General features: G+C 37.5%; 2 protein-coding genes across 3 annotated transcripts; one reads left to right on the top strand and one right to left on the bottom strand.

Moving 5' to 3' along the window:
• The first annotated feature begins 15,688 nt into the window (after window positions 1–15,688).
• On the top strand, window positions 15,689–19,295 carry LOC121790519 (calmodulin-like). The gene is made up of 3 exons (XM_042188717.1): window positions 15,689–15,943; window positions 16,591–16,960; window positions 19,020–19,295. The coding sequence occupies exons 1-3, from the start codon at window positions 15,868–15,870 to the stop codon at window positions 19,138–19,140; spliced, it is 567 nt and encodes a 188-aa protein (XP_042044651.1). The 5' UTR covers window positions 15,689–15,867; the 3' UTR covers window positions 19,141–19,295.
• A 1,198-nt stretch (window positions 19,296–20,493) lies between these two features.
• Window positions 20,494–25,166, bottom strand: LOC121790504 (COP9 signalosome complex subunit 2). 2 transcript variants are annotated; one of them, XM_042188710.1, is made up of 13 exons: window positions 24,900–25,166; window positions 24,601–24,697; window positions 24,428–24,520; window positions 24,216–24,294; window positions 23,192–23,432; window positions 23,019–23,093; window positions 22,807–22,941; window positions 22,517–22,704; window positions 21,728–21,796; window positions 21,511–21,601; window positions 21,309–21,443; window positions 20,901–21,013; window positions 20,494–20,796 (listed from the first exon to the last, which is right to left on the bottom strand). In XM_042188710.1, the coding sequence occupies exons 2-13, from the start codon at window positions 24,608–24,610 to the stop codon at window positions 20,706–20,708; spliced, it is 1,320 nt and encodes a 439-aa protein (XP_042044644.1). In that variant the 5' UTR covers window positions 24,611–24,697; window positions 24,900–25,166; the 3' UTR covers window positions 20,494–20,705. The 2 variants fall into 2 exon arrangements, with proteins under 2 accessions (XP_042044644.1, XP_042044638.1); XM_042188704.1 differs by having other exon boundaries at window positions 24,601–25,166.
• Between the last annotated feature and the right edge of the window lie 562 nt (window positions 25,167–25,728).

Here is a 25,728-nt window from a genome sequence, read left to right as displayed (position 1 = left end):
GAGAGGCACGAGCAAGGTCGACGTGATCACGGCCGCCATGAAGGCCTACCACTCAATGCACTACAAACCATTTAAGCATCTCAACGCTTGGCACGAAGTGCGTCATCATCCGAAGTATAAGGGAGGTGTCGGATCCTCCTCTAGCTCCTCCAGCAAACGGTTTAGGTCGGTATCCCTATCCGACGCCGGTGAGGATGAGGTGGCTAGCCAGCATGCCGGAGCTCACTTGGGTAGCCCCGACGCCGGCCCGAGCGCTAGCTCCTACTCCTGCTCCCTTTGTGCCGCCTCCCCCCAACAACACGTTGTGGGCCCTTTTGGCTCAAGCCAATATGGCCGATTCGTCTCGGATGGCTCCTGAGCAACTTAATTCACATTTTGCAATGATACGAGCTCTCCGACAAGCATTGGGGATACCGCCATCGGGCTAGTCTTTTTTAAATTTCCACGGACATATTTTTTAGGATTTAATTATGTAATTTTTAATTTGTAAGATTTTAATTATGTATTTTTAATTTTTAGGATTTTAATTATGTAATTTTAAATTTTTAGGATTTTAATCGTAAGAAATTGATCAAACCAAAACTCATTCTTATATCAGACTAACACCAAAATATAGTCAAAAGATTAGAATGATAAACCGTGTACATTGCATAATGTGGAAGATTTATAGTACTCCCTAAAATTTAAATTAAAATTAAAATTTCCACGGATGTATTTTTTAGGATTTAATTATGTAATTTTTAATTTGTAGGATTTTAATTATTTATTTTTAATATTTAGGATTTTAATTATGTATTTTAATTTGTAGGATTTTAATTATGTATTTTAATTTTTAGGGATTGTCAACTATCATTAAAAGTGACATGCGACTTTAATTATATTGTAAGAAATTAAAAATACATAATTAAAATCCTAAAAATTAATAATCTTTCCACAAATGTATTTTTAGGATTTTAATTATGTATTTTAATTTGTAGGATTTTAATTATATATTTTTATTTTTTTGAATTTTTGGATTTAGAATGATAAACCGTGTACATTGCATAATGTGGTAGATTTATAGTACTCTCTTCGTTCCCCCAAAAATAGACAAACTTGTATATGACTCGGGTTTTAATATGAAATTCCTAAAGTAAGTGAGGTATTAAAAAGAGTAAGAAAGAGAGAGGGAAAAATTAGTAGAAGTAGTGTTAGTGGATTGTGGGGTCCACTTTATTAGTGGTGTGAAATCAGTTAAAAAATTTTCATATTTAGACTTTGCCTAATTTTGGGAACGACAAAAAATTATAAAATATTGGGTATGATTTATTTTATATAGCAAAGGAAATTAGGAAATCAATCTTTTTGTAGTTATGGAATATTGATGATATTGTATATTCATTTAAATAATGTCCTTGATGCATTGTCATGATTTTGTCGATTTTTTTGAATAATTAAAGTCGCATGTTGACAGTTGACAATCCCTAAAAAATTCTCCAAAAATTTAGATTTTATAATCTCTTGATTTAAATTATTATTTTATATGATACATACTCCCTTTGTCCACCGTTAAGAGTTTCATTTCTTCAACACGAGTTTTAAGAAATGTTAAGAAAAATATGTAGAAAAAAGTTAGTGGAATGAATATAAGTCACACATGTATATATTAATTTTAAATGAAATGGGAGTGGAATGAGTTAGGACACTCACAATGGAGGCCTATCTCCAGAGCTCATCTCCATTTTCTCCTGCCACGTCAGCAGACTCATCTCATAGCCTATCTCAAAGCCCATCTCATTCCACATCATCACTATTTTTATATATTTCACTTTTAATTGTTCGTGTAAATTAACGACAACATAATATACGACAAAAATAAATTTCATTAAAAACAAAATAAAACATCCTATATTAAAAAAACAAAAGATAAAGATAGATAAAACATAAAAGACAACAGAATTACAGCCTCAGACGCACTCGGATTCCGGCTCGTCATCCCCGACACGACCATTAACCCTACGAATTTGGGGCAATCCTTCAGATGATGATATATTTCCTAGAACTTGAACCCTCTTACATTGCCATCGTAGATATCGAGAAATTGATATACTTGGATTTTGCATGGTTTTCGAGAGTAGTTTTATATGAATCCAATCACATTTTGTCTATTTTTTGATATGTTTATATCTACTTCTCTATTATGTTGGTATTTGACCATTTTGTGAAGAATGTGTAGAAAAAAATATATAAAATATGAGCATGTGCAGCAGCCTTGGTTCGAGATAATTTTGCTGGCGACTTTGAAAAAATAGTCCATAATACATACCATTCTCTTCGTCTTCGGAAGAGCTTAGCGTGGATATCTTGTACGTCTCGATCGGAGTTCTGTATAGAAAGTTATGCCCATTTTACGAACACTGCGCGTTGTCCAGGAACATGGAGCGACCCGCTCCACTTCCGCGCAAAATCGGAGCGGCCCACTCCGGAAAAATGCCGAAAAACTGTCTCCCAGTTAGAAACTTGGAGTGTCCCGCTCCAGATTGCCTCCAAAGCCGAGCGGCCCGCTCCAGAAAGGTGGAAACGCAGATTATTTTACCTTTTTTGCGGGATTTTGATGTCTAATCATGTATGGAAACTTAGGGCACGAAATATATGATATTTGGGGCGATTTTCACACCATTCTTCACCATTCCTACTATCCAAGAGAGAAACAACTTTGAGAGAAGGATTCAAGATTGAACTTCCCCAATTCATTCCAAGGTTGAAGAAGGAGCTTCCAATCAAGATTCCCCATCTCAAGGGTGTAGTTAGTTTAGTTTTCGTGACGTTTTATTCCTTTTGTTATTTGACTTTCGTTATGAACATGTGTGTCTAAACTCTTCGTTGAGTTCTACGAGGGAGATACAAGGATTCTTATGTTTAATTAAATTCATTTTTCTGTGCCTTGGCTCATGTGGTTATTTTGACATCCCTTGTGCTTATACATTTATTTGACTGATCACCTTATAAATGCCTGTGGATTCTACTACAATAATCGGGAGATGAGTAGTTTAATTTGAAAGAAGAGAAGTTGACATCTTTTCCAATATAATTGGGATATTTGAGCCTTTGAATGAAGCTAAGTATCTTAGGAGCTTTTAGGAGTTGTTGCTTTAGTTCTAGGAAGGACACTTCGGTTCTAGGTAGCAATCTACAAATTGTATGCTTCGGGAGAAGATATAGTTTTACCTTAGTGATAGCTTGATAACCCTTGAGACCCTTTGTTGGCATAGTTTGGAATTTAGTTGAGCATATGATAGTTGTTATTGAACTCGTATGATTCTACCTCTCCAATTCTTGATCTACATCTATTATCTTTTATATGCTTTTGTTTACCCAAGTTGTTTTTGTTTGCTTTCGTTATTGTTTTATGCTTTTGGTCTTAATTAGATTTAGAAAAACAAAACCTTTTGATTATTCTAGATAGTAGTTAAGATTGGTTCGTGGCACTTAGGTTAACACTTTGTCTCTGTGGATACGATACTCTTGTTTACTATTTGCTACAGTAGCCCCTTACACTTGCGGGTATATTTGTGTTTAAAATAAGTTGAGTCAGAAATTTAGCGCACTCATACACCGGGTGTTTTCAATGCTTGCGTAGATTGTTGGGCTGGTGTGTTGGGGTCCCTACGATCTTTACTTGTTCGTATCTTTTCGTGTTATGCCCCCAGAAACCGACCTCGCGATTGTTGGCTACAATCGGGTCCTCCGAGATCTATATCCAACAATGAGCAAGAGCAATCAAATCCTCTATGGAGTAGGTACTCCTCGTCCGCCCTGCCTCATACGCCTCCGCGACTGTCTCCTTCCATCCCTTCATGTCGGGCACCTCGTTGCTGAAGTTCATATCACCTTGGAGAGAAGTAAAATTGAAATTGAGATTGAAAAGAGATGAATGTGAATTGATGGGGAATGAGGTATATATAGTGGATTAAAAATTAAATTAATTTTTTTAAAAAGGAATATCGGCTCCTCGATCGGCCCGAGCCCTCCCAATGGAGGCCCATCACAGGGCCGATGAGGGCCGATATGAGCATCAGCTGGAAGGTGGAGGCGATGGGGCATGGAGATGGGCTCGTGCTCCACAATGGGAGGGGGTAATAGTTTAGAAGTAAACTTCTCTAACAATTGAAACTCGGGAACAATATAAATCTATTATTTCAATTGTTGTAAGGAAGGTGTTCGCAAAGAGGACAAAAGTGATTCTTTGACGCTCTATCCTCGACTTGAGACTCGAACAAATTGCCAAGTAAGGTTGGGGTGACCTATGTGAAGGATATATATATATATATATATAAAGTAAATAAGTTTAAGGGAGTGCATAATCATCCCCTCTGCCTTTCTAAGACAGTACATATGTTATTTTCTCAACGCCGTATTAATGAAGTTCAAGCACATGAGATTGATTTAGCAGATGATGTTGGGCCCAATCAAAAATCATCTTTTGATTTGATGACTAGACTAGCTGGAGGAAGAGATGAGATTGGTTACACTATCTTAAATGCTAAAAATTATCTTTGATCTAAGAGACAAAGAAGCATGGTGTATGGAGAAGTCGGTTGTCTAATGAGATACTTTCAAGATCAGTTATCTAAAAATCCATCATTTTACCATGCAAACCAAATGGATATGGAAGAGCAGATAACTGATGATTTTTGGCAGTTGCAAGAATGTTCATTGATTATGAGTACTTTGGTGATGTTGTGTCATTGGATACGACATATGGTACAAATCGTGATAATAGACCACTTGATGTGTTCTCAGGTTTCAATCATCATAGAAGAGCAGTCATTTTTGGCGCAACACTTTTGTATGATGAAACAACGGCATCATTCAAATGGTTGTTTAAAACTTTTTTAGAGGCACACAAACACAAAAGACCTCTCACTGTCTATATTGACCAGGATCAAGCTATGGCAAAAGCCTTGCATAAAGTAATTCCAGTGATATTTCACGGGTTATGCACGTGGCATTTAATGCAAGATGGAATTCAACATCTGGGAAACCTTATGAAAGAAGGATTGTGTTTCTTGACAAATTTTAAGAGGTGTATGTATGGCTTTGAGGAGGAAACCAAGTTCGAGGATGCTTGGAGCAACTTATTAACACAGTTTAATCTTCAAGACAATACATGGTCGGAGTATATGTAAAGTGTGAAGACAAGATGGACACGATGCTACATAAAAGCCTTCACACTTGGTATGAGAAGCACACAACTTAGTAAGAGTGTCAATTCTAGTATCAACAATTGTACGATGCCCAACTTAAACATTGCTCAAATTTTTAAGAATTTTGAGCGGGTTGTAGAGCATAAACGGTACAGTGAACTGAACTGTGATTTTGAGGCATGCCAAAAGTTACCCAGATTGAGGTTGGAGAGTTCTCCTATGTTAAGAGAACTTTCTAAGATCTATACTCCATCAGTTTTTTTATCTATTTTAGAATGAGTTTTTCTTGTTTGCAGCTGCATACAGCAAGCATAAAGATGAATCGGGATCATCATTTGAGTATGTTATTGGAATAATCGATCATGATATGAAATGGAGGGAGACATATTATGCCAATACAAAGATGGTTCATTGTAGTTGTCGAAGGTTTGAGATGGTTGGATTAATATGTTGTCATTCTGTGAAATGGTTGATGTGTTAGACGTGAAGTTACTTCCTAAGAATTATATTCTTAAAAGATGGACAAGAGAAGCTAGAACTAGTGTAGTCCATACAAAGTATTGAGCAGTATCAGAGACTATGCCAAATTCTTATCAGGTTGGCTAGTGAAGCTTCTGTCCATCAATCCACTTTCACCTTGGTGAATGAAACAATGTCGGATCTATATAAAAAGTCAATGGAAATGCGTTTAACAGAAAAAGAACAAAAATTTAGTGACAATGTGAATACCTCTTTACGGCCTCTTCACTTATGGCATCAAAAGGATTAAAAAAATTTTGGTGCAAAAGGTTCGAAACGATTGAAGGGTTGGTTAGAACTTCAGCCAAAACAAAGAAAAACAAACCATAAAGTACATGTATATACACAAAGTATATTGTTATGCATTTGGAAAATAATTTTATTAAATATACATTTTACTTTAATTGTAGATTGTTGGAGCACGAGGTACATTGCGTGTTTCTTGTTTAGCAGTTCCAGCACCTCGTGCGTGCCCTGAAAGGACTAGGGTTCATTTGAGTTTCACTGAATTGTTACTGGTATAACTATTTATAGTATGAAGTTTTTGGTGCAATTAGTTGTGATTTTTCATTTTTTGTATTTTCTTTGTGTAAGCACCATTAGATCAAACTTTATATGCTCCCGATGGAACATGTTTTAATGGATCCACATGCTCCCTATATGGTATTATTTTTTGTTTTATATACATTGTTTTCTCTCTCTTAGAAATGTATGTTTTCATCTTAGTATGCACCACTTTTGTTGATTCAACTCTTAACACTAGTAACCCAAGATTTAATAATTTATGTGTTGATTTGATTTACTTGTCTTGCAACACTATACAAAGCTCTGAAGGCACATCTAGTGCTAATTATCAATATCGAGATGGAGAACGAGATCATTAAGATGCCTTGAATGTCTTACAACACTATACAAAGCTTTGCAAGCACACCTTGAATGTAGTTTTTGATATAATAAGACCTCATGCCTTTTTGAACTAAGTATTTTCAGATTAGTCGTGTTTCAAAGCAAGTATTTTTGGAATTTTTTTTATCTAATTAGTTTTGCTAATGTTGTTTAGGAGAACTGAGAAACACCCTTAAAGTATTTTTGGATTGTTTTTATCTAATTATATTTGCTACTGTTTTTATCTAATTATTTTAAATTTGAAGAGGTATTCCTTTTGTCCTTGTCATAGCCATCGTTGTTGTTGCCTAAGGATAAAAAAATTGAACTACTGTTAACTATATCAACAAATATTATCTACAATGCATAATCTGTCAAAGCTATTTATGCTCATCAAAAACTTATTAAAAACTGAACTACTGCTACGTATATCAGCAGCCAATCTTATCTACAATGAATCAAACACATTAGATACAAAGCAAGATATATATATATATATATATATATATATATATATATATATATATATGAAGTAAAATCTAAGTTCCTAAGATCAAAATTGGGATTATGAATAAAGCACCAAGTTTTCAATTTCCCAACTCAGTTCTAAACAAATATCTTTTCTCTTAGTCATTTCATCGAAAACAAACGATAGATGTTTTTAGTAAAAATATTGGAAAAGATTATTTTAATACCTTCGATCATCCTTATTTGTATGAAGGAACACAAGGACATGAAATGCAAAATATATATATATATAGTTTCTATGTCCACAGAGAGATAGAAGAAAGAAAGCGTATCCATGTTTTTAATGGGAGGGCACGACGTCGTTTTTGTACCTCAACAGGCCTTTAATCACTCCAACAAGCAAATGTTGGAGAGGGTATGGCAGACTTGAGAAATTGATGTGTAGACACAATATCAAATCATACAACCATGTTTTAGGGAACGGCTCAAGCGACACACATGATATGGAGAAAACAAACGAAGAGGTCATTCAATTTTCAATAAAAAGGTGTTTATACAATATGGACGAAATTGATTTGTTTCATAGGTTAGGAGGTGATCATTCATTTGCAACAAAACAACTTGAGGGTAAAAAACATGACTAGGATTTTTTTGGATTATTGTGAGCCACAATATTTTAAGAATATTAATAATATAATTATATGAACAACTTGAATTGTGAATATCGTGGCAACCTGAATTAGATCATAAAAAAAAGTCCAAAGCCTTTGTCCTAGCGACAAGCAGCTTAGACATTATTGCATGAGGTGCCGAGTTCGAACCCTCTTGAGATTAGTTGTAACCTTATTTTGAATATTCATGAATTCAGGATATGTATTTTAATATTTATAAGTTTTAAGCATGATTCAAATAAATATGCCGTTACCTTTACAACTCCATTGAATATAATTTATGAATAACTAGCTAATTATATTTAACATAATGAGTTTACTGTTACTAGAGTACAAAAAATGGGTCACTGCCGTTACAAACTTAAATTTATGTGAGTATTTATTATAATAATTATTATTATTATTAAATTTAGCAGGTAATATTATATGCTAATTCCAAAGACATCAAATTTTGAATTATAAATTTAAAATTTTTGTCATTGTGTCATATATAATGAACGGTGCTCAGTTAGATAATACTACTAAATGAGATTGGAATATGCATTCTGCTGCCGTTACAAACTTAAAGTGATATGTTAAAGTTTTTGATTTACAAACATTATGCTTTTGTCTCTTCACTTCCACTTCTCACAATTATTTGAAAAGTCGCAAGTGATACATTTATTACAGTATTAATATTAATTAAATTTACAGATATTGAGCTACCGTCAAATTTTTCTATAAATACTAATTCCATTCATTAACAATATCATTTCAGTGAAGAAGGTCAGTGTATTATGTTCTCTCTCAGCATTTTAATCTTATTTGTGTTCTCACCGTCTTATTTTATGACTAGAATTGGTCATGAATATATGTCCATTTTACGATTTTGGTCTTAAACTTTATCTTTCAAATTTTTGCATCCTGAACATTTCAAATCGGATCATAATTGGTCCTGGACTAGCTGTTCCGTTAAAAACTAACGATCAACTGGTTTAATCCTGATTTTGACCAAATTAGACTGTTAATTTTGATTTTTTACTCTCTAATTATTTTCTTAATTATTTTAATAAATATTCATTTAAAATATGAAATAAAATTGAATTATTGTACTGTTAATTATGAATCGTTTTGGGGGTGCCCTTTTCTTGTGAGAGACTACTTTCTTGCACTCTGCCAACTCTTTGAGGAGGCGTTGGGGGCTGTTTTGGGGGGGCTCTCTGGGGTCGGCGGAGGCGACAGCGAAAATGTGGAGATTTGGTTGGGTTTTGGGGATTTTGAAGTTGGTTTGGAAGGGTAAGAGAGTGAGTGAGGAGGAGGAGAAAGAGAGGTTTATTTTGGTGCGCGTGAAGGATGAAGATAAATCCATTTATAGAGGGAGGGGTGATGGAATTGGATTTCTATGAGAGATTGAAGTGGATTTGGGAAGCCATTTTTGTAGCAGCAGAGATAAGGGACGAATTTTGTGAAAAGATGGAATACATATTACAGTTTTGAGGGTTGGATGGGTAGGAGCTGAGGCCCGAATATAAAGTTGGCGGCCCGCGTGCTAATCGCAATCGTAATCCCTCCGTCCCATAGTAGATGTCACACTTGGGAGATGTCACATGATTTTAGGAGATGTTATTTTGTGTGTTAGACCATCTGCAACGCTGTCTCTTATCCGTCCCTTAAATTACTATTCATGGGTCCACTGTACTTTTTTACTCCATCTCTTAACTAAGGGACGGAACCTGCAACCCTCCATCTCTTATCTGTCCCTTAATCGTCTCTTAAATTACTATTCGTTCAATTTCATTTTTTTTATTTCCAACCAAATTCAATAAATAAAACACACACTTCGTTAAATAAAATAAAATTACAACATAAAATAAAAATACAACTTAAAATTCAAAAAAATAAAAAAAACACATAATTAAAATCCTAAAAAAAATAAAAATCACATAATTTAAAATACAATTTTATAGAAAATAAAAAAAATACTCTTCCGGCGAATCATCCCCCGAAGGCGGTGGAGGTGCACTGAAGCCACCTGGAGGCGGAATACCAAGTTGTCTTGCCATAAACTCAATTCCGGCAAGATAAACTTGGTATTGGGGAGGCGTCATGCGGGAAGTGTCCGCCATTGTGGCAGTCATGTACATGGACATTAGACCATCCACAACGGGACTCGCCGGCGTCTCGCGTCTCGTCTCAGCGAGACGAGACCCCGGCGAGACGCGTTGCAGCCTCCATCTCGTCCCGTCTCGTCGCGCGTCTCGTCGCGCGACTCGACTCGCCGAGCCAGGAGACGAGCTGGCTCGCCACGCGCCTCGGCGACGTGGCGCAGCCCGGCGTCGTGCGTGACGCCCACTCGCCGGCCCGCGAGTGGGCGTCGTCACGTGCTGACGCAATAAATATTTTTTTTAAAAAAAATTCGAATTTAAATAAAAATTTTTTTTTTTGTAACGGTATTATTACAGTTTTTTTGTTTTTTTTTTTATATTTTTTTTGTTTTTTATTAAATTTTTTACTCTATAAATACTCCTAAACCCATCCTCATTTACACACAACTACACATCTATTCTTCATATCATCTAAATTTTCTCTCAAATTTTCGCTGAAATTTTCATAACCCAACTCAAGATGTCCGGCGACGGCGAGGGCAACTATGGCGGCTCCGGCTCCGGCGGGTGGGATCTCAACTCATTCGGCGATTGGGAGAACATGATCAACACATTGGGCGGTGGAGGTTCGTCAACGCCGGGGACCCAGGGTTCGGCGACGCCGGGGGGGTACCAACCACCCAATTTTGACCTTGATGCATATGTTCGTCCCAACGTCCCGCGGTTTTCGCAGGGATTATCCCAGATCCGGGAGGATTTTCCAGTTGATCCCACGCCGGGAGTAGGCCGAGGCGGTGGAGGTGGGCGAGGCGGTGGAGGTGGCCGAGGCAGTGTACAACCCCAGACGGGCGAGGACGAGGAGGAAGAAGAGGAAGAGGAAGAGGATCTTGGCCGACATCCGTACAACAACCTCGAAACGATGGCGGTGTACAACGCCTGGATCACGGTCTCGTACGATCCCATCGTCGGGAATCAACAAACCCGGAAGTGTTTCTGGGAAAAGGTTGTCGAGGTCTACCACCAAATAAAGCCGAACCGCTCCCGCAAGCGCACAGTTAAAATGATCCGCTGTCACTTTGACCGAGTCGACCGACAGGTCAAAAAATTCTGCGGCATCTACTCGGCGGAAGAGGCGCGCTACCAAAGCGGCGCCACGGCCACCGACATTTTGACGTCCGCTTTGCGCGCCTACTACCAGGACGAGGGACATCAATTCAGATTTGTTGATGTTTGGCGCGCCGTCAAGGACGAGGAACGATGGGCCGGCGGTTTCCGCTCCAGCTCGGGCTCAAACTCGAAGCGCACGAAGCATACGGCGAGTGGCCAATACTCGTCTAGTGCTGGTGCGTCTGGTGGTGACACTGCTGAAGGCATCAGCCAACATGATGCTGAATCCCAGGAGTTTGCGGGTACGGTCGGCGATGCAGGAGGATCAGCGAGTAGGCGCCGTCGGCCGCAAGGGACGAAGGCGGCGAAAGCGGCTAGAGCAAGGAAGGGCCGAGGCGAATCAAGCCAGCCGGCCTCAGGATCGGGCTCGCGAGGAGGCTCGGACACACTTATGGTGGCGTACATGACCGCCACAATGGCGGACACTTCCCGCTTCTCGCACTCCCAATACGCGGCCTGGTGGAACGGAATTGTGCATATGGCAGCACAACTTGGCCTTCCGACTCCCCCTCAACCTCGACCGCCTCCGGAGGATGATTAGCCCTTCCGATTAATTTTTTTTTATTTTGTGTGTTTTTTTATTTTGTGTGTTTTTTTATTTTGTGTGTTTTTTTTATTTTGTGTGTTTTTTTATTTTGTGTGTTTTTTAATTTTGTTTTAATTTTAATAAAGTGTGTTTGTTTAAATTGAATTGGGTTTTAAAAAAAATTATAAATTAAATTGAATGAATAGTAATTAAGAGACGGTATAGAGACGGTTAAGAGACGGAGCGTTGCAGCCTCCGTCTCTTAGTTAAGAGATGGAGGAAAAAAGGACAGTGGGGCCCTCAAATAGTGCTCAAATAGTAGTTAAGAGACGGTTTAAGAGACGGTATAGAGACAGCGTTGTGGATGGCCTTAGGGAGTTCGAGGGTGCCCTCGAGCCCGAGCCCGCCTGGCTTGATTCGGCTTGGCCCCTCCTCCCTCTAGCCGCCTTCGCCGCATTTCTCCCTTGCAGCCGACGGCGCCCACGGGAGGATCCCCGGCATCGTCTGCCGTGCCCTCAACCTCCTGCGAGGCAAACTCTTGTGTGGTGCTGCCCGAACCACCCTCACTAGACGAGTATTGGTCAAACCACATAAACTTAGGAAGTCACATATCCAAATGTTTGCACAAACCTCATATCTATAGTATAGGAGTTTATTTGTAATTTCCTTCCTTATATAGGAGTTAATTTTAAAAAAAAAGAATTAGATCATAAAAATACATTCATTCTTTTCATGTTAAATTAGTACTTCCATTACTGACAGTTTGATATAGATATTGTCAAATGCATCACTGGCGAATCCATGATTTTTTATTCGAGGGTACGAAAATAGTTCTCGAAGTTTAAAAATCCAAACAATCCTTTTTGTTCCCTTAAATACAAATGTCTTATAGACATAAATTATATAATTTGGAAATAAATTAATTTTTTTGACATGAAATATTTGTGAAAATTTTAAATATTTTTTAATGGACAGTTTTTAGAACAAAACCTTGTGGATATAAATACTTTAAGCAAAATGTCAATTATTTTTTAAAAGTTATATATTTTTTTATGAGTTGTAAATGTTTTATATAGATTTGCACATAATTGTTGCAAAACAGATAATATAGGTTTAAAGTAAAATTTTTGATTATTTAAGAATTTGATCAAGAAGTATATAAATTTATTTTTTGAATTGTTTTAACATATAAAAAAATAATACTTCTATTCTTTCAATTGTTTGAATGAAAGTAAACAACAAAAGTAAATTCATTATTCTAATATAAAATATAGAAAAGAAGTAAAAGGCTACAGAATTTTTAATTCTCTGAATAAAATAAAACATGAAATAAGTAAACAAATTGGATTAACAAAACTAAAACAAAAAATAATTGAAATAAGTAATACTATATCATATACTGTAGAACTTTTATATGTTAGAATAAAACTAAACAAGAAAAGTAATCAAAATATGCATCAGGTTTTGAACTCAGAACCTCAGCTGTGAAAACTGGTAGCAGAAACACTAAACCACAAAGGCCATTTGTAAATTCTATCACAATACATGGTATTAGTATTGTATTTTCAGGTACAGTTGTACCCCTTGTTCTAAGGTGGATACGCCACTGATAAGAGAGGCAGTTTAATTATTGTTCTTCAACTCTTTAATTTTTAATAAACTAATATGAAGTATCTCACATGTGCATAGCACAGTGCAACAACCTTTTCTATAAATACATGTAATATATCTAATAATAATTGCATTAATTATAGAAAAGAATCATTTAAATAAAATTTGTATATAAATATTGATTAAAATTTGTTGGATATCTAATTCAAACGGAAAAAATTACACTCCCTCCATCACATAAGAATATAAAATCTTTCTTTTTTAGTCTATTCCACAATGATATGCATTTTTCAATTTTAGACACATTTTTCTCTCTTGAACTCATTCTTCAATAACAATACTTTAGTTACTTTTTATTTCTATCTTTCTCTTAGAGCATCTACAATGGCGCCCGTCCCGGCGCCCGTCCGGCCTGCGTGGCAGAGTTCCGCGACGTCCTTGCGGACGTCCGCCATTGCGTTGACTCCACGGACGTCCGCGCGGACATCCTGATTATATTATTATTTTTTTCTGAAAATTCTATAAATACAGCTGGTTGAACTTCATTTCATTCGCACCACTTGTATTAACGAGTATCTATCTCTCTCTAAATACTTTTCTTTCGAAGATAAATGGAGCACCACGATAGTGATTCCCCCGCCACGAGCGAGTCACATGGACTGATCTTTCCCGTTGGCGGAAGTAACCCAATGTCTGCCACGATGTCCGGAATGGCGGGGATGATGCCCCAACCCCAAATGACAGCGGGGATGATGCCCGGGTACTACAACATGTACCCGCCTTGGTATGAGATGATGTCCCAAATGCCCGGGGTGAGTGCCGGAATGACCCCAATGCCGGGGATGATGCACGGAATGCCGGGGATGATGCCGCCCGAGATGAACGGGATGATGATGCCGAGGATGATGCAGGGCTCGCTTGTCGCTGCGGGGGAGTAGGCAGGGGGTCCCCCAATCACCGGTGGACAATGTCTATCGCCCCTATATGGATTTACTATCGACGGACAACCCCCGAGTACTCCTCTCGAGAATCAATTCACTAGCATCGAGACGTTCTCGTTTGAGGAGTTGGGGCTATCTCCGATCCGGGATTCTCCCACAGACGCACCAACGGCGACATGGAGGAGGGGGAGGACAAAGAGAGAGAGGGGTAGGGGACGGGGTATGATGGTGAGGCGGTGGCCGCTGAGGTAGGGGAGGGATCCAGTGGGAAAAAGAGGATCGTCTGGAGCACAGAGGAGTGCATCGCGCTTGCGAAGGCGTGGATCAGTATAGTGGAGGATCCATATATCGAGGCTAACCAACATATCGACAGGATGTGGTGGCCCATTAGCCAAAGCTACCTCCAATTCAAACCGCCAGGGGTGAAGCCTCACAATGGAGAGCAATGCCGGAAACAGTGGGAACGGCTTAAGAGGCAGCTCAGCCGATTCGCCGGCATTTACACAAACAACCTCCGCTCGGCAACCAGCGGCATGTCTGCCGAGGATGTGAAGCTTCTGTCTCACCATCAGTTCATAGACGCTGCGGCGGGCTTCGGGGAATTCAAATATTGGGAGGTGTATCTTGTGGTGCAGACTTCGGCCAAGTTTACTGCGGGTGTTGAATCTGGCTGGCCGATGCAGATGAAGATCAGCGCCTCCGGGGAGTACAGTAGCAGTGCTGGTTCCCACGAACTCTCCCCCGCCGAGGCAGAGTTCCCGACACCTTCATCGTCGGCCCGCCGCCGTCGCCCGGTGGGGAAAAAGTCCGTGGTGCAGATGGCGAGTGGAAGCGCCAGCGGGTTCGTCGAGGCCCAATCGGCAGCTCCTACCCAAAACGATCCCGAGCTCCCCTCACTCGCCCGCGTCGCGCAACATGAAACCCTGTTACGTGCAATGGTTGAATGGCAGACATCGACCGATGGCCATTACAGGTCATCGCTGAAGGATATCATCAACAGTATGTGGCACGATTTGGGGTTGGGAGACATGGCGGAGAGTGGCGACGAGGGGACTACCGGCAGGGACGACTAGGGTACTGGCGGCGGGGAATCTGAGGAGTGAGACGACGATTTTTTTTAACTATGCAATTTTTTTAAATAATTATGTATGTTTTTTTAAATAAAGTGGTTACAATTTCTCCGTATTTGTGTCGAAATTTTAATTCCGTAAATTGTTTAATTCCATAAATTGTTTAATTTGGTGAATTTGTAAATTTTTATTATTGTGGGAAGTCCGTCGGGATGTCCTTGGGATGTCTGCCACTGTGCAGTGAGAAGTCCTTATGACGTGGCAGTGCAGTGGGAAGTCCTTATGATGTGGCATGAGGTGTTTTTGGGATGTCCGCGGAAATGTCCGCCGAGACATTTGCACCACTATGAATACTCTTATTTATCAATTATGTATTAAAATTCGTACGAACTCAAGTTATATTTTTGTGTGTAGTTATGATTTAATTTGTATATGCATTATTGGATGATGAAAAAACAAAAATTTTAATTTGATTGATTGATTGATAAGGAGAGTATCGAATATACGGAGCAGTGAAAGAAGAAAAGCATATATTCTTCAAAAACAAACGCAAGAAAAGAATTTATCTTTGCTGTCCCAAAAAAAAAATCCCTCTTCCTTTGCCGATATTATATAATAGCCCCACGCTGTCCCTTCATTTTCTTCGTTGACGCGCTCTCTCCGTCTCTCTCTCGCTTCACCGATTCGACACTGATTTCCTAGTATCGCCCGACACCAAAAAGCTTCCTGAGGATTAGTTATGGCGGTTCAGCTCACCGACGAACAGATCTCCGAATTCAAGGAAGCCTTCTCTCTATTCGACAAGGATGGCGACGGTCAGTCATCTAATTTCATTTCCATCTCGATCTCTATTTTCTGTATTTTCATCTTCGATCTGTTTCCGCCTAGATCTGTTTACTTGTTTAATTCTGTTGATTCCTCGTCCTAATTTTGTTTTTTTGTGCCCTAATCTGAATTGAATTTGTGCGAGAATTATAGATCGCAGTATTTTCTAATTCTAGGGCGTCGGAATTGAGGTTTACGCTCTATTGTTGCCGCTGTTGGTAGAATTTGTGGTTGTAATTTTTGGAAATGGATTTTCGACGAGCTTAGGGTTTTCTCTCCCTCTCTCCTTTTTCGTTGAGAGTTGTATAGATTGTTAATAATGACATTAATTACTACTTTTTTGGTTTTAAAAACAATCAACTCTAATCGTGTTTTGCACTGATTAGAGTTGTATAGATTATTCGAGCCGTTTATGGTAGAAAAATTTGGTTGCGTTTTCCCATTCGATCGCTAGTTTCCTTCATGTCATTGTGATATAATCTGTCTTATGCTTTGTGTTGAACATTTTGAGCTTACAAATAATGCCTTGTGGTATACACATCATAATTATACATTTATTCGACTAAGTTGATTGGGTATTGCACTTTTGTGGCTTGCTAATTTCTTACATTTTTTTTCTGGAAAAATTGATTGATAGGTTGCATCACCACGAAGGAGTTGGGAACTGTGATGCGTTCTTTGGGGCAGAACCCGACTGAGGCTGAGCTCCAGGATATGATTAATGAGGTTGATGCTGATGGTAATGGGACGATTGACTTCCCTGAGTTCCTCAACCTGATGGCTCGCAAGATGAAGGACACTGATTCCGAGGAGGAACTCAAGGAAGCTTTCAGGGTCTTCGACAAGGACCAGAATGGATTCATATCTGCAGCTGAGCTCCGCCACGTGATGACAAATCTTGGGGAGAAGCTAACTGACGAAGAAGTTGATGAGATGATCCGTGAGGCTGACGTGGATGGCGATGGTCAGATCAATTACGAGGAGTTCGTCAAGGTCATGATGGCCAAGTGAGAAACTGACCAACTCCCCAAGTTAATTTTTTTTAAAGTATTTAAGATTGACAAAAAATGAAACAGGAGTTCGATAAGATTCTTGTTTCTGCTAGATGTGCTTTTGACATTATTAGCTTCGTTGTTTGGGTGCTTACCTGTTTCTCCTGGATGCATTGTTTCAAAGTGCTGTTCTTTAGTATATGCTTGTTTTTTTGTGCCCCTTATTTTAGTACTTTTGGTTAGTCTTTGCAACTATTTTCCTTCAGTATTTTGTGTCCAGAACATTTGGAGAACTTTGTGCTTTGATATTTTTTCATCAGTGAAGAATTTGTTGATATTCCAAATTCTTGACTTTGTTTTTTTTTGTTTACACTTCCGTTGAACACTTTGATCAGACCCCAATCCTAGAGCTAATATCATACTTATAACCTGATTGTCGAATAGGTTAAACCCCTATGTCTGTGATTGCTCTAAAGAAACTGAGATTGATTACAAATTCTTTTGCTTCATCTTTCTCTTGTTGCTCCAGTGAAAGAACATAGACAATAGTGCCCAAACCTTAATCTGTGTGATAGCTTCACCATAGGTAGGTTAATGCCTTCTCTGCTGCCCCTGTAAACGACATGGATAGACCAAAGGCATGGTTAATGGTAGACCGCTTCCAAACTGGATTTGATAAGTATCCTTACCTTGTGGAGTAACAGAAGTTTTGAGAATTCAAGAGGTCATGGTGAGACGAGCTGTTTATCATTCATATGTGTCAAGTGGAAGTGCAATGATGTATGCAGCTGAAGCATTGAATTGATGATTGTCTTCTCGAGCATCGGTTAGTATGCAGTATCATATACATTGGGTTAGCTAAAATATCAAACCCACTCTATCTCTTGATGACGCCAAATGCCGAAGAATTTCAAACCTAGCTTGTTTTCTTTAAAACTCGATTAAATTTGGTTTTTGAACACGCTTTTTCGTGCCAAGTGAGAAGATTCTGATTTGGTTGCCTCGTATCAGATGTTGGTATATTTTACCTAAATTAAACTAGTGTTGCTTTGGATCCCCTCTGAGTTGGGTTGATGATTCCCACCTTGTTGTCGTGGTGGTAGTATAGTATTCGCTCTCCCCCACTGCAATGACATCGATTCTTGAAATGAGTTATACTCTTTTTGTCCCATTCAAGGTAACTCGTTTTCATTTTGGATGTTCCATTACATGCTTCTTAAAATAAAAATATCATTATCTTTAACTTTTGCTTCTTTGATCGCTCGGCTTTCTAGCTTTCTAGAAAAGTCGAGGCTTTATCTTTACATCTTACCTCCCATGTCTTTACCACTTCACTTAGATATCGAACAGACATAGTACTCTCTTCGTTCCCTCATAGTTGAGTCGTTTCCTTTCTGCATTTGTTTTGAAAAAAATGGTATGAGAGTAAAGTAAAAGAGAGAATGGAGAAAAGACATCAAAAGATTCTTTTCATCACTCACAAACGTTTTAGAAGCTATTCAAACAGCCTGCATTTTATATTCCAATTTGGGCATAAACTTTTCTTTTGAGATTTTAAAAGAAAATTTGGAATTAATAAAACTGTAACTCGCGACATTTGTTATGTTATTTAATTCTTTATATCGCTACCCCTCTTAAATTCGTTTGAGTGGATTCTCCAATTCAAGAAATGTATTTATCAAATCTAACCCCACTTCTAAAGATACTCTTCGATAATAAAAAATCAGGTTCAGTTTTTAATTTCCAGATTAAGAATCTCATAAAAGGAGGTGCTTAAAAATATGCTTATTACACCACAAAAGAGAGAAGAGAAACAAAAGAAATAAATTCCCACTACATGATTACTTAATTAGTTTTCATATTCCTTCCTCGCAATCTTTTTATGTGTGCTAATTTCATATGCATCATTTTTATTGGAAATTGGTAATGACTAATGAGTATGGCGTATATATTACACATGAAAAAAAAATGAAGAAATTGCCAACAAAAGCTAAATAAGTATATTTTTGTAAATCTCAAATGTGTCTAAGTGCCATTACTTGTGGTATTATATATTTTGGTGTGGAAAATGCAGAAAGAGGCAACAAAGGATAAAATCGAGCAAGAGAGGTATGGAGAAAGAGTATGGCAATGGGAATTCGAGCAAAAACGGCGGACGCAAGAGAGGCAAACTTCGTGAATGTTTGATTCTCTAAATTAAGTGAATCATCGTGATGAAAGAGGTTGGAGTTTTATTGAATATTAATAATGTTGCTTTCTTTTGTACAACATAAACTACTATACCACTACCTCCTTGTATTTGCGGGTGTGTTTGAAATGGTCTAATCTAGTGTTTGATATGCTGGCTAAATTTTCTGAGTGGTCCGTTTAATGGGCAAGGCTTAAAAAATGGTGTTTTATTATTATGGAAAATTGAGTGATAATAATATGTGCAACACTATATCAATCTTTAATTACGTGGAATTTACTTATATAGCCCTCAGCCTTGGAAATATAGAAAAAGACAGAGGATAGTTTTAAAATTTCCTACTATAGTATGACTTTATATAACAAGAAAAGAAAAACCAAGAAAAGCATTTCTACAATATAATTATGTTCTTATCTAAATGAAAGAAAAACTTCAGTTCAAACACATCCAACAATTTTACTAAAATATATGCTTTCAAATATATAAATATCTGAAGTGGTAAACTAATGTCATTGTGATTACTTGAAGTTATGTACACATCGAACTTCACCGTTTAGTACAATAGTTTAGATTATCTAGACATTTTAGGCACCCACCTCAATATTAATTTGGAGGTAATTGATAATCGTATCAATCAAAATTCTTGTATTAGAAAGTAGAATTTTTCATTAGGTAATTGATACATTGAAATTTCAGCATTTTCACTTAATAGTCTCAACTTGTGATTTAGTTTTGCATAGCTGAACTTTCATCTTTTCTCATTTTATGGTCTTAAACTCTGATATACATTTTTCGTATACCGAACTTTAAAAAAATAAAAAAATTATAACCTCATCTGTGAAAAACTCAGTCATAGCTTGGAAAAATGTTGAAATGTGACTTGGATTAATTGAAAGGGAAATTCTTAAAGGGGATCTTCTATAATTTCGCACGTGAGGGGTGATTTCTTGGTTTCGTCCAGTCATTAATAACTTGATTATTTTTAGATAATAGTAGATAGAAACAACGCTTGTAAGGAGTCCTATTAAAACCAAGGAATATAGGCCTGCCCGCCATCCACACCAGAATAAATAAAGTTTTCCGAAAAAACCTGCTAGTGGAGGAAGACCTCCTAGGGATAAGAGACATAGGGCTAAAGAGAGAGCCAAAAAAGGATCTTTCGTGTATAATCATGCACATCATGAACTTTTACAAAAATATGGTATCTTTCACAATCTTTACAAGTGATCATATTTTATGGCTAAGTTTATAGACCAAAAATGTAGTTCACTCTAATAACAACAATCTCAATTCAAGTTTTGACTAAAATGAATTCACCTCCACTATGCAATCAATATAAGTAAAAATGAATCATAATTCATAGAGAAAAAAGGGGCAATTCACTTTTCTGATGGGATCAATGAGTGACCAAAATCAATTCCAAAATAGCAGAGTTGAGTAATGAGGATGTACTCTTCTAACATGCTTACTGATACAATATGGAGTAATACTTTTACATCAGCAGATCCCAAAATCAGAGACTTTAAAACTTGATCCACACCATAACTTCTATACTTTTTTTGTGTGGGAGTCTCAACATACTCTGTTTCCAACAGTTTGATACAGTGATTTTAGCTGTGTGTTCCATTTGTCTATTGCAGTGTACTTCTTCATTCCTTTTGATCTGCAATCATAACGTAACGTCTCATTTTTTATGTACATGCTTGAAGTATTAGATAATTAAACAGGGTAGTATTATTGAGGTTGAGGTAAAATTCAAAGGTCGACCTGTCACCACGCTCCAACAGCCGATTCACTTGATCAATGTGCCCAGTAATCCGATTATCCAAAATAAGCGACACCAACAACTCTTCAACGTCCTTCTCTGGGACATTAAGCTCCTGTGTGTTGCACGCTTTATTAATTCAAATGGTATTCAATGACAAAAACAAAAACAAAAATTGAACATTCGCCTGATAGATGCAGCATGCAGAAACCTATATAAAAATCAACTTTACATGGCATGTCTCTCTGCTCTCTGAAATATCATAACAATTGGATTTTACTGTCTGTAATTTTCCCTATTCTTTTAAACTCTTTCCAGGATGTGAAAACAACCCAAACCAAAAATGATAGAGAGAAAGACTGACAGATGGAGAAAGAGTTTCCTTGGTAAGCTATGAGATTTGTCTTTACCTTTGATATGAAGGGAATTCGAATCCTTGTGTAAGGCTTGATGAGTTTGAGCAGCACTTGTGTTCTCACATTCTTTAAGAGATCTTCAATGTAATTGCGAATAAAAGGATCATCCATAATTGTCCTCCTGTTACTCTGTGGTGTTTCCAACAAATCATTAAGGGGTCTACGTGCATAAGCTTACAAAGGGTCAAAAGCATACCTTCAAAATTTTTTCAAACTCCAAGATCTCATTCCTTTGGTATGCTGCGATTAGGTTTGTCATTGCTAGAATCTCAGGGTCATTTTTGTATCTGCAAAGCAAAAGAGGCAAGTAGGCGACTGAGTTCAGATTCAAAATATACACTTGAGTTTAACAATTTTTCTAGTACACAACACTTGAACAAAAAATGTGAAGCTAAAGTTCATTAACAACTTACGGCTTTGCCTCTTGACCATCAAATGGATTGACTTCTGATTCCATCAGCATATTTGCTAGAACCAAGTACCTGAGATGTAACAACCACTTAATTGAATTCAATGAGCAGATTAACTGCATGAAAAAAGTCGATAAAATTAAATAAGTTCCAAACATTCATCCATATAATCTGGTAGGACTTATCAGCAATAAGATAACTTGTGCATTACAACTACTATCAAGGTATCCCAGCCCACAAGTCTATATATGCAAAATCATAGTTCACAATTATTTACGTTTGCTTGGCATGATGACAGTCGCTAAAATAGCTCATCAGTCATTCTAATAACAACTCAGGGAGAGAGCTTATTCCTCAGAATGTTCTCCAGCCTTTTGTGATTAATATATGAAGGCACATATAAATAACTTCAAAATACAAAATCTTGGATGTCAATTGGATAGGCAATCATTAGACTCAAAATGCATAGAAAATAAGTATAATTTTTTAAGACAATACAACCACACAACACAAACAACCTATGTCTCAAAACATGTGGTAATAATATATAGACACACAGACACATGTCTAACCAAACATTTGAACTGGAATGCATGTTAATTATCCTCGATATGAAAAAGTGGCAAATAAAACTCAATTTTAGCATCACTCAGCAATATAGACTAAGTATATTGGTTTACTAACATACATATAGTGTTCTCAGATTAGCATGAATAGAGTCAAAGAAAAAAATAGTAGTATCATCCCTCCATTCCAAAAGGTTGCAAATGAAATAATTAAGGTAATGCATACTTTAGGCATTGGATGCGCCTCTGGTTCCCAGCTTCATCATAGTTTTTGAAAGCTTCAAAGAAATCAGTGGCTGCATCCGGCCATTGTCGCTCTGCCATGTGCATTTTTCCACCACATTCACGAATAATACCCATGATTCTTGGATGAGGGATAGCTGATTTGACAGATAGTGCTTTTTGATATAATTCCTGGAATAAATTCAAAGCAATGATTAAACTAGAGGGACAATATAATATATAATATCATCAGCAGATCTCTTTTACTCCGAAAGTAAAAATATGTTACTGTACCTTCAGTTTTTTATTGTTTTTAGTTTCAGTGTACATTTGGATTTCAATTGCATACACTTCCAACAACTGTGTGCCTTTCTTTTGATCATCAGTGCCATCTTCTTTTTGACAAGATTTATGAAGCTCCTTCAAAATCTGAGAAAAGAATTCTGAATCAGTTTAAATAAAAACATACTGTATCAAGTGTGTTAGTTTGCGAACTTCAGAAATACCTTACTCATCCGTCCATATTCACCAATATCAAACCATATTTTACACAACTTTAGATTCGTCTTGAACCATAGCCGCTGTAACAAGAAAATAAATATATGAGAATTTTCCACAAAAGAGAAAAATGAATTAATTACATAACTAAAACTTATATTAAACAAAAACAACACTTTACCTCATTCTTTGCCTCTTCAAGGGCCTTCAGGGTCGTTTGGTAAAACTCTTGCAACAGATTGAAGTTCTGACCAGCAGATCCAGAGATAAAATCCATGATATTGTTTATGCATTTTTCACTGTAATTTCGAGTGACTGCAGACTTGATGTAAGTTAACATATCCCTGTAGGCATCCATCATTTCCTTGTACCTCCCAAGCTTGTAGTAAAGCTTAACAGTTTGTTTTAAAGCTTTGAATCCCCTGAACATAAACAAGAAAGCAGCAATCAAAGACAGTGATTTATTCAAGATGCAGAGTGTTAAAACCAACAAAGATCTCCTCTACCCAACCAGATAGCATGTACAAGTTACAACATATTATATTGAGTAATATAACACCACTTCAAGTAAAGAACTTCAAACCTTTCAAATTGAGAAAGTTACATGGTTAAATATTTAAAACCCATAGACCAGCAGACCTCCACTCAAGTTGAAAGAACCTATTGTTGATAGAATTTCCTTCAATTAACAATGCTTGTCATCAGAAAAAAATAAAAGAACAAACAAGTCGACATTGCCTAACAGAGCATGCAAATACAGACTCTCAATTTTTAGTTGGAAAGATGAAAGACACAGTTCTCTTCTCACCCATGATAAAGCAAAAGAAGTTTATTCAGATGGCTTTCAAATCGAGCTGATCCACAAAGATCAGCACGAGCCATCAAAACAGAAGCTGAATCACGAATTCACGAGTAGAAGATGATATCCAATTATCGACAATGCCCACTTCTACTCCAACAATGAGTCAAACAAAATTCAACTGAAGAAATCAAAAGATTAAGGAAAGAGAAAAGGATGTGAATACACTCCATGAAGACCTTTCACACACGTATCCATATGGTAAAACATGAAAACCTTTGACCAAAGTTACAATAAAGCAATGGGAATGAGAATAACACACTAGCTCCCATTATCAGCTTATTCAATCAATGACAAAACAGAAGACACTAAAAGCACACTATAGCTGCAACAACTGATCAATTACCATTCAGCCTTCTCCGGCTCCATACGCACCACTTCAGCAAAACCTTGAAGCGCCCCTTCAGGGTCCGTCTCGACTAACCCTACACGGAAACGAAACATTTACACATAACAGAACTAATGAATTTGAGTCAGAAGTGGCGATTCAAGTCCTTAATTCAAGTAAAGTAGACAAGCAGATACAAAAGAGGGTTAATTTGAGAAACCTAATTGTACCTTTAGAGTTGTAATACTGATTTTCGATATCAACGTCCTGTTCCTCGGGCTCGTCGTCGGAGTATTCGAAGCCGTAATCCTCCATATCAGCATCTGCACCACATTATTATACGATCAAAACAGAAGGCATGAGGGAGGGAAGAAAGGATGAAAACCTAGAATCGTCGCATTACCGGAACCCATCGCGATTTCGTGTAGAGAAGGAGAGAGGGAAAGAGGGAGATTTTAGTTTGATATGAGAAGGAAACTGTAATTGGGTGATCCTTTCCGCTGTAATTGGGATTCTACTGGTAAGATTCACATCGCAGCATACATAACTAATTTCGTATTCTATAAATATTCTACTAATTTATTAAAAATATTGAATACATAAAGTATGCCTTCTTCTCTAATTAATTTCGTATATGTGTCTCTTTCATTACAATTGTTCAATCTCATCATTAGCTACGTTTGTTGTCAGCTTATCTTTTACCATTGCCCTAGTACGGATGTTATTTTGTGTTCAAGCTAGCCCGGAATCCCTGCGCGACTCCAATCAGCAAATGCATTTGTGAGATTTACGAATGATGGAGTCGACGGTGATGGTGATGGTGATGAGAGGACAACTATTCTCAATCTCTTTGGGCTGAAGAATACACGCGACCGCCACAGCCAGACTAGAGAGGCGCACCACACCTGTTAGGATAGGGGACTGATTGTCTGAGATTGCGAAGGTGCACCAAAAGAAAGAGAAAAAGCAACGGTGCTAAAACTCAATGTATAAAGGAAAATCTCTGCACCATAATAATGACACTAACTAGAATTCCAAAATTACCCACATGGGACATGGATGTCATTTAAAAATTAAAAAGGGATATTTTAGTGACGAGCTATTATAAACGATATAAAACAAAAATCAAATATTACTCCCTCCGTCTAGGGCTACTCGTTCATTTCCTTTTCGGCTCGGAGATTAAGGAATGAGTGTATAGGAAAGTCAAAAATGACGGCTGTAGGTGAAATTTTTTACTAAAAATGGAAAGAGTGCAAGTAACTTGGGACGCCCAAAAAGGAAATAAGTGCGAGCAGTGCGGGACGGAGGGAGTATTTTGCTACAAAAGTGAAAAAGATAGGTATTCCCTCCGTCCCGCCATAAGTGGTCAATTTTTCATTTTGAATTGTCCTACCACAAGTGATCTATTATAAAAACGGTGGTTACTAATCGATCAAGCAAGAAAGTAAATCTACACGAAGACTTTACGTGGTTTGGCGTAAGCCTACGTCCACGGGCAAGGTAAAATGATTTCACTATCTGTAATAGA

The sequence above is a fragment of the Salvia splendens genome, chromosome 2 (assembly GCF_004379255.2).
Source record: "Salvia splendens isolate huo1 chromosome 2, SspV2, whole genome shotgun sequence".
Taxonomy (NCBI): domain Eukaryota; kingdom Viridiplantae; phylum Streptophyta; class Magnoliopsida; order Lamiales; family Lamiaceae; genus Salvia; species Salvia splendens.
This window is presented reverse-complemented; position numbering and strand designations above follow the sequence as displayed.

What these genes read in the sequence shown, in the direction of transcription:
- LOC121790519 (XM_042188717.1), top strand. Translation starts at nt 15,868, where the DNA reads ATGGCGGTTCAGCTCACCGACGAACAGATCTCCGAATTCAAGGAAGCC. An exon ending in ATTCGACAAGGATGGCGACG is followed by an intron (nt 15,944 to 16,590) that starts GTCAGTCATCTA and finishes ATTGATTGATAG; the next exon opens with GTTGCATCACCACGAAGGAG. An exon ending in GTCAAGGTCATGATGGCCAA is followed by an intron (nt 16,961 to 19,019) that starts GTGAGAAACTGA and finishes TGGAAAATGCAG; the next exon opens with AAAGAGGCAACAAAGGATAA.
- LOC121790504 (XM_042188704.1), bottom strand. An exon ending in GAGCCGGAGAAGGCTGAATG is followed by an intron (nt 23,433 to 24,215) that starts GTAATTGATCAG and finishes GTTTATGTTCAG; the next exon opens with GGGATTCAAAGCTTTAAAAC. An exon ending in CTGTTGGAGCGTGGTGACAG is followed by an intron (nt 20,797 to 20,900) that starts GTCGACCTTTGA and finishes TTATGATTGCAG; the next exon opens with ATCAAAAGGAATGAAGAAGT.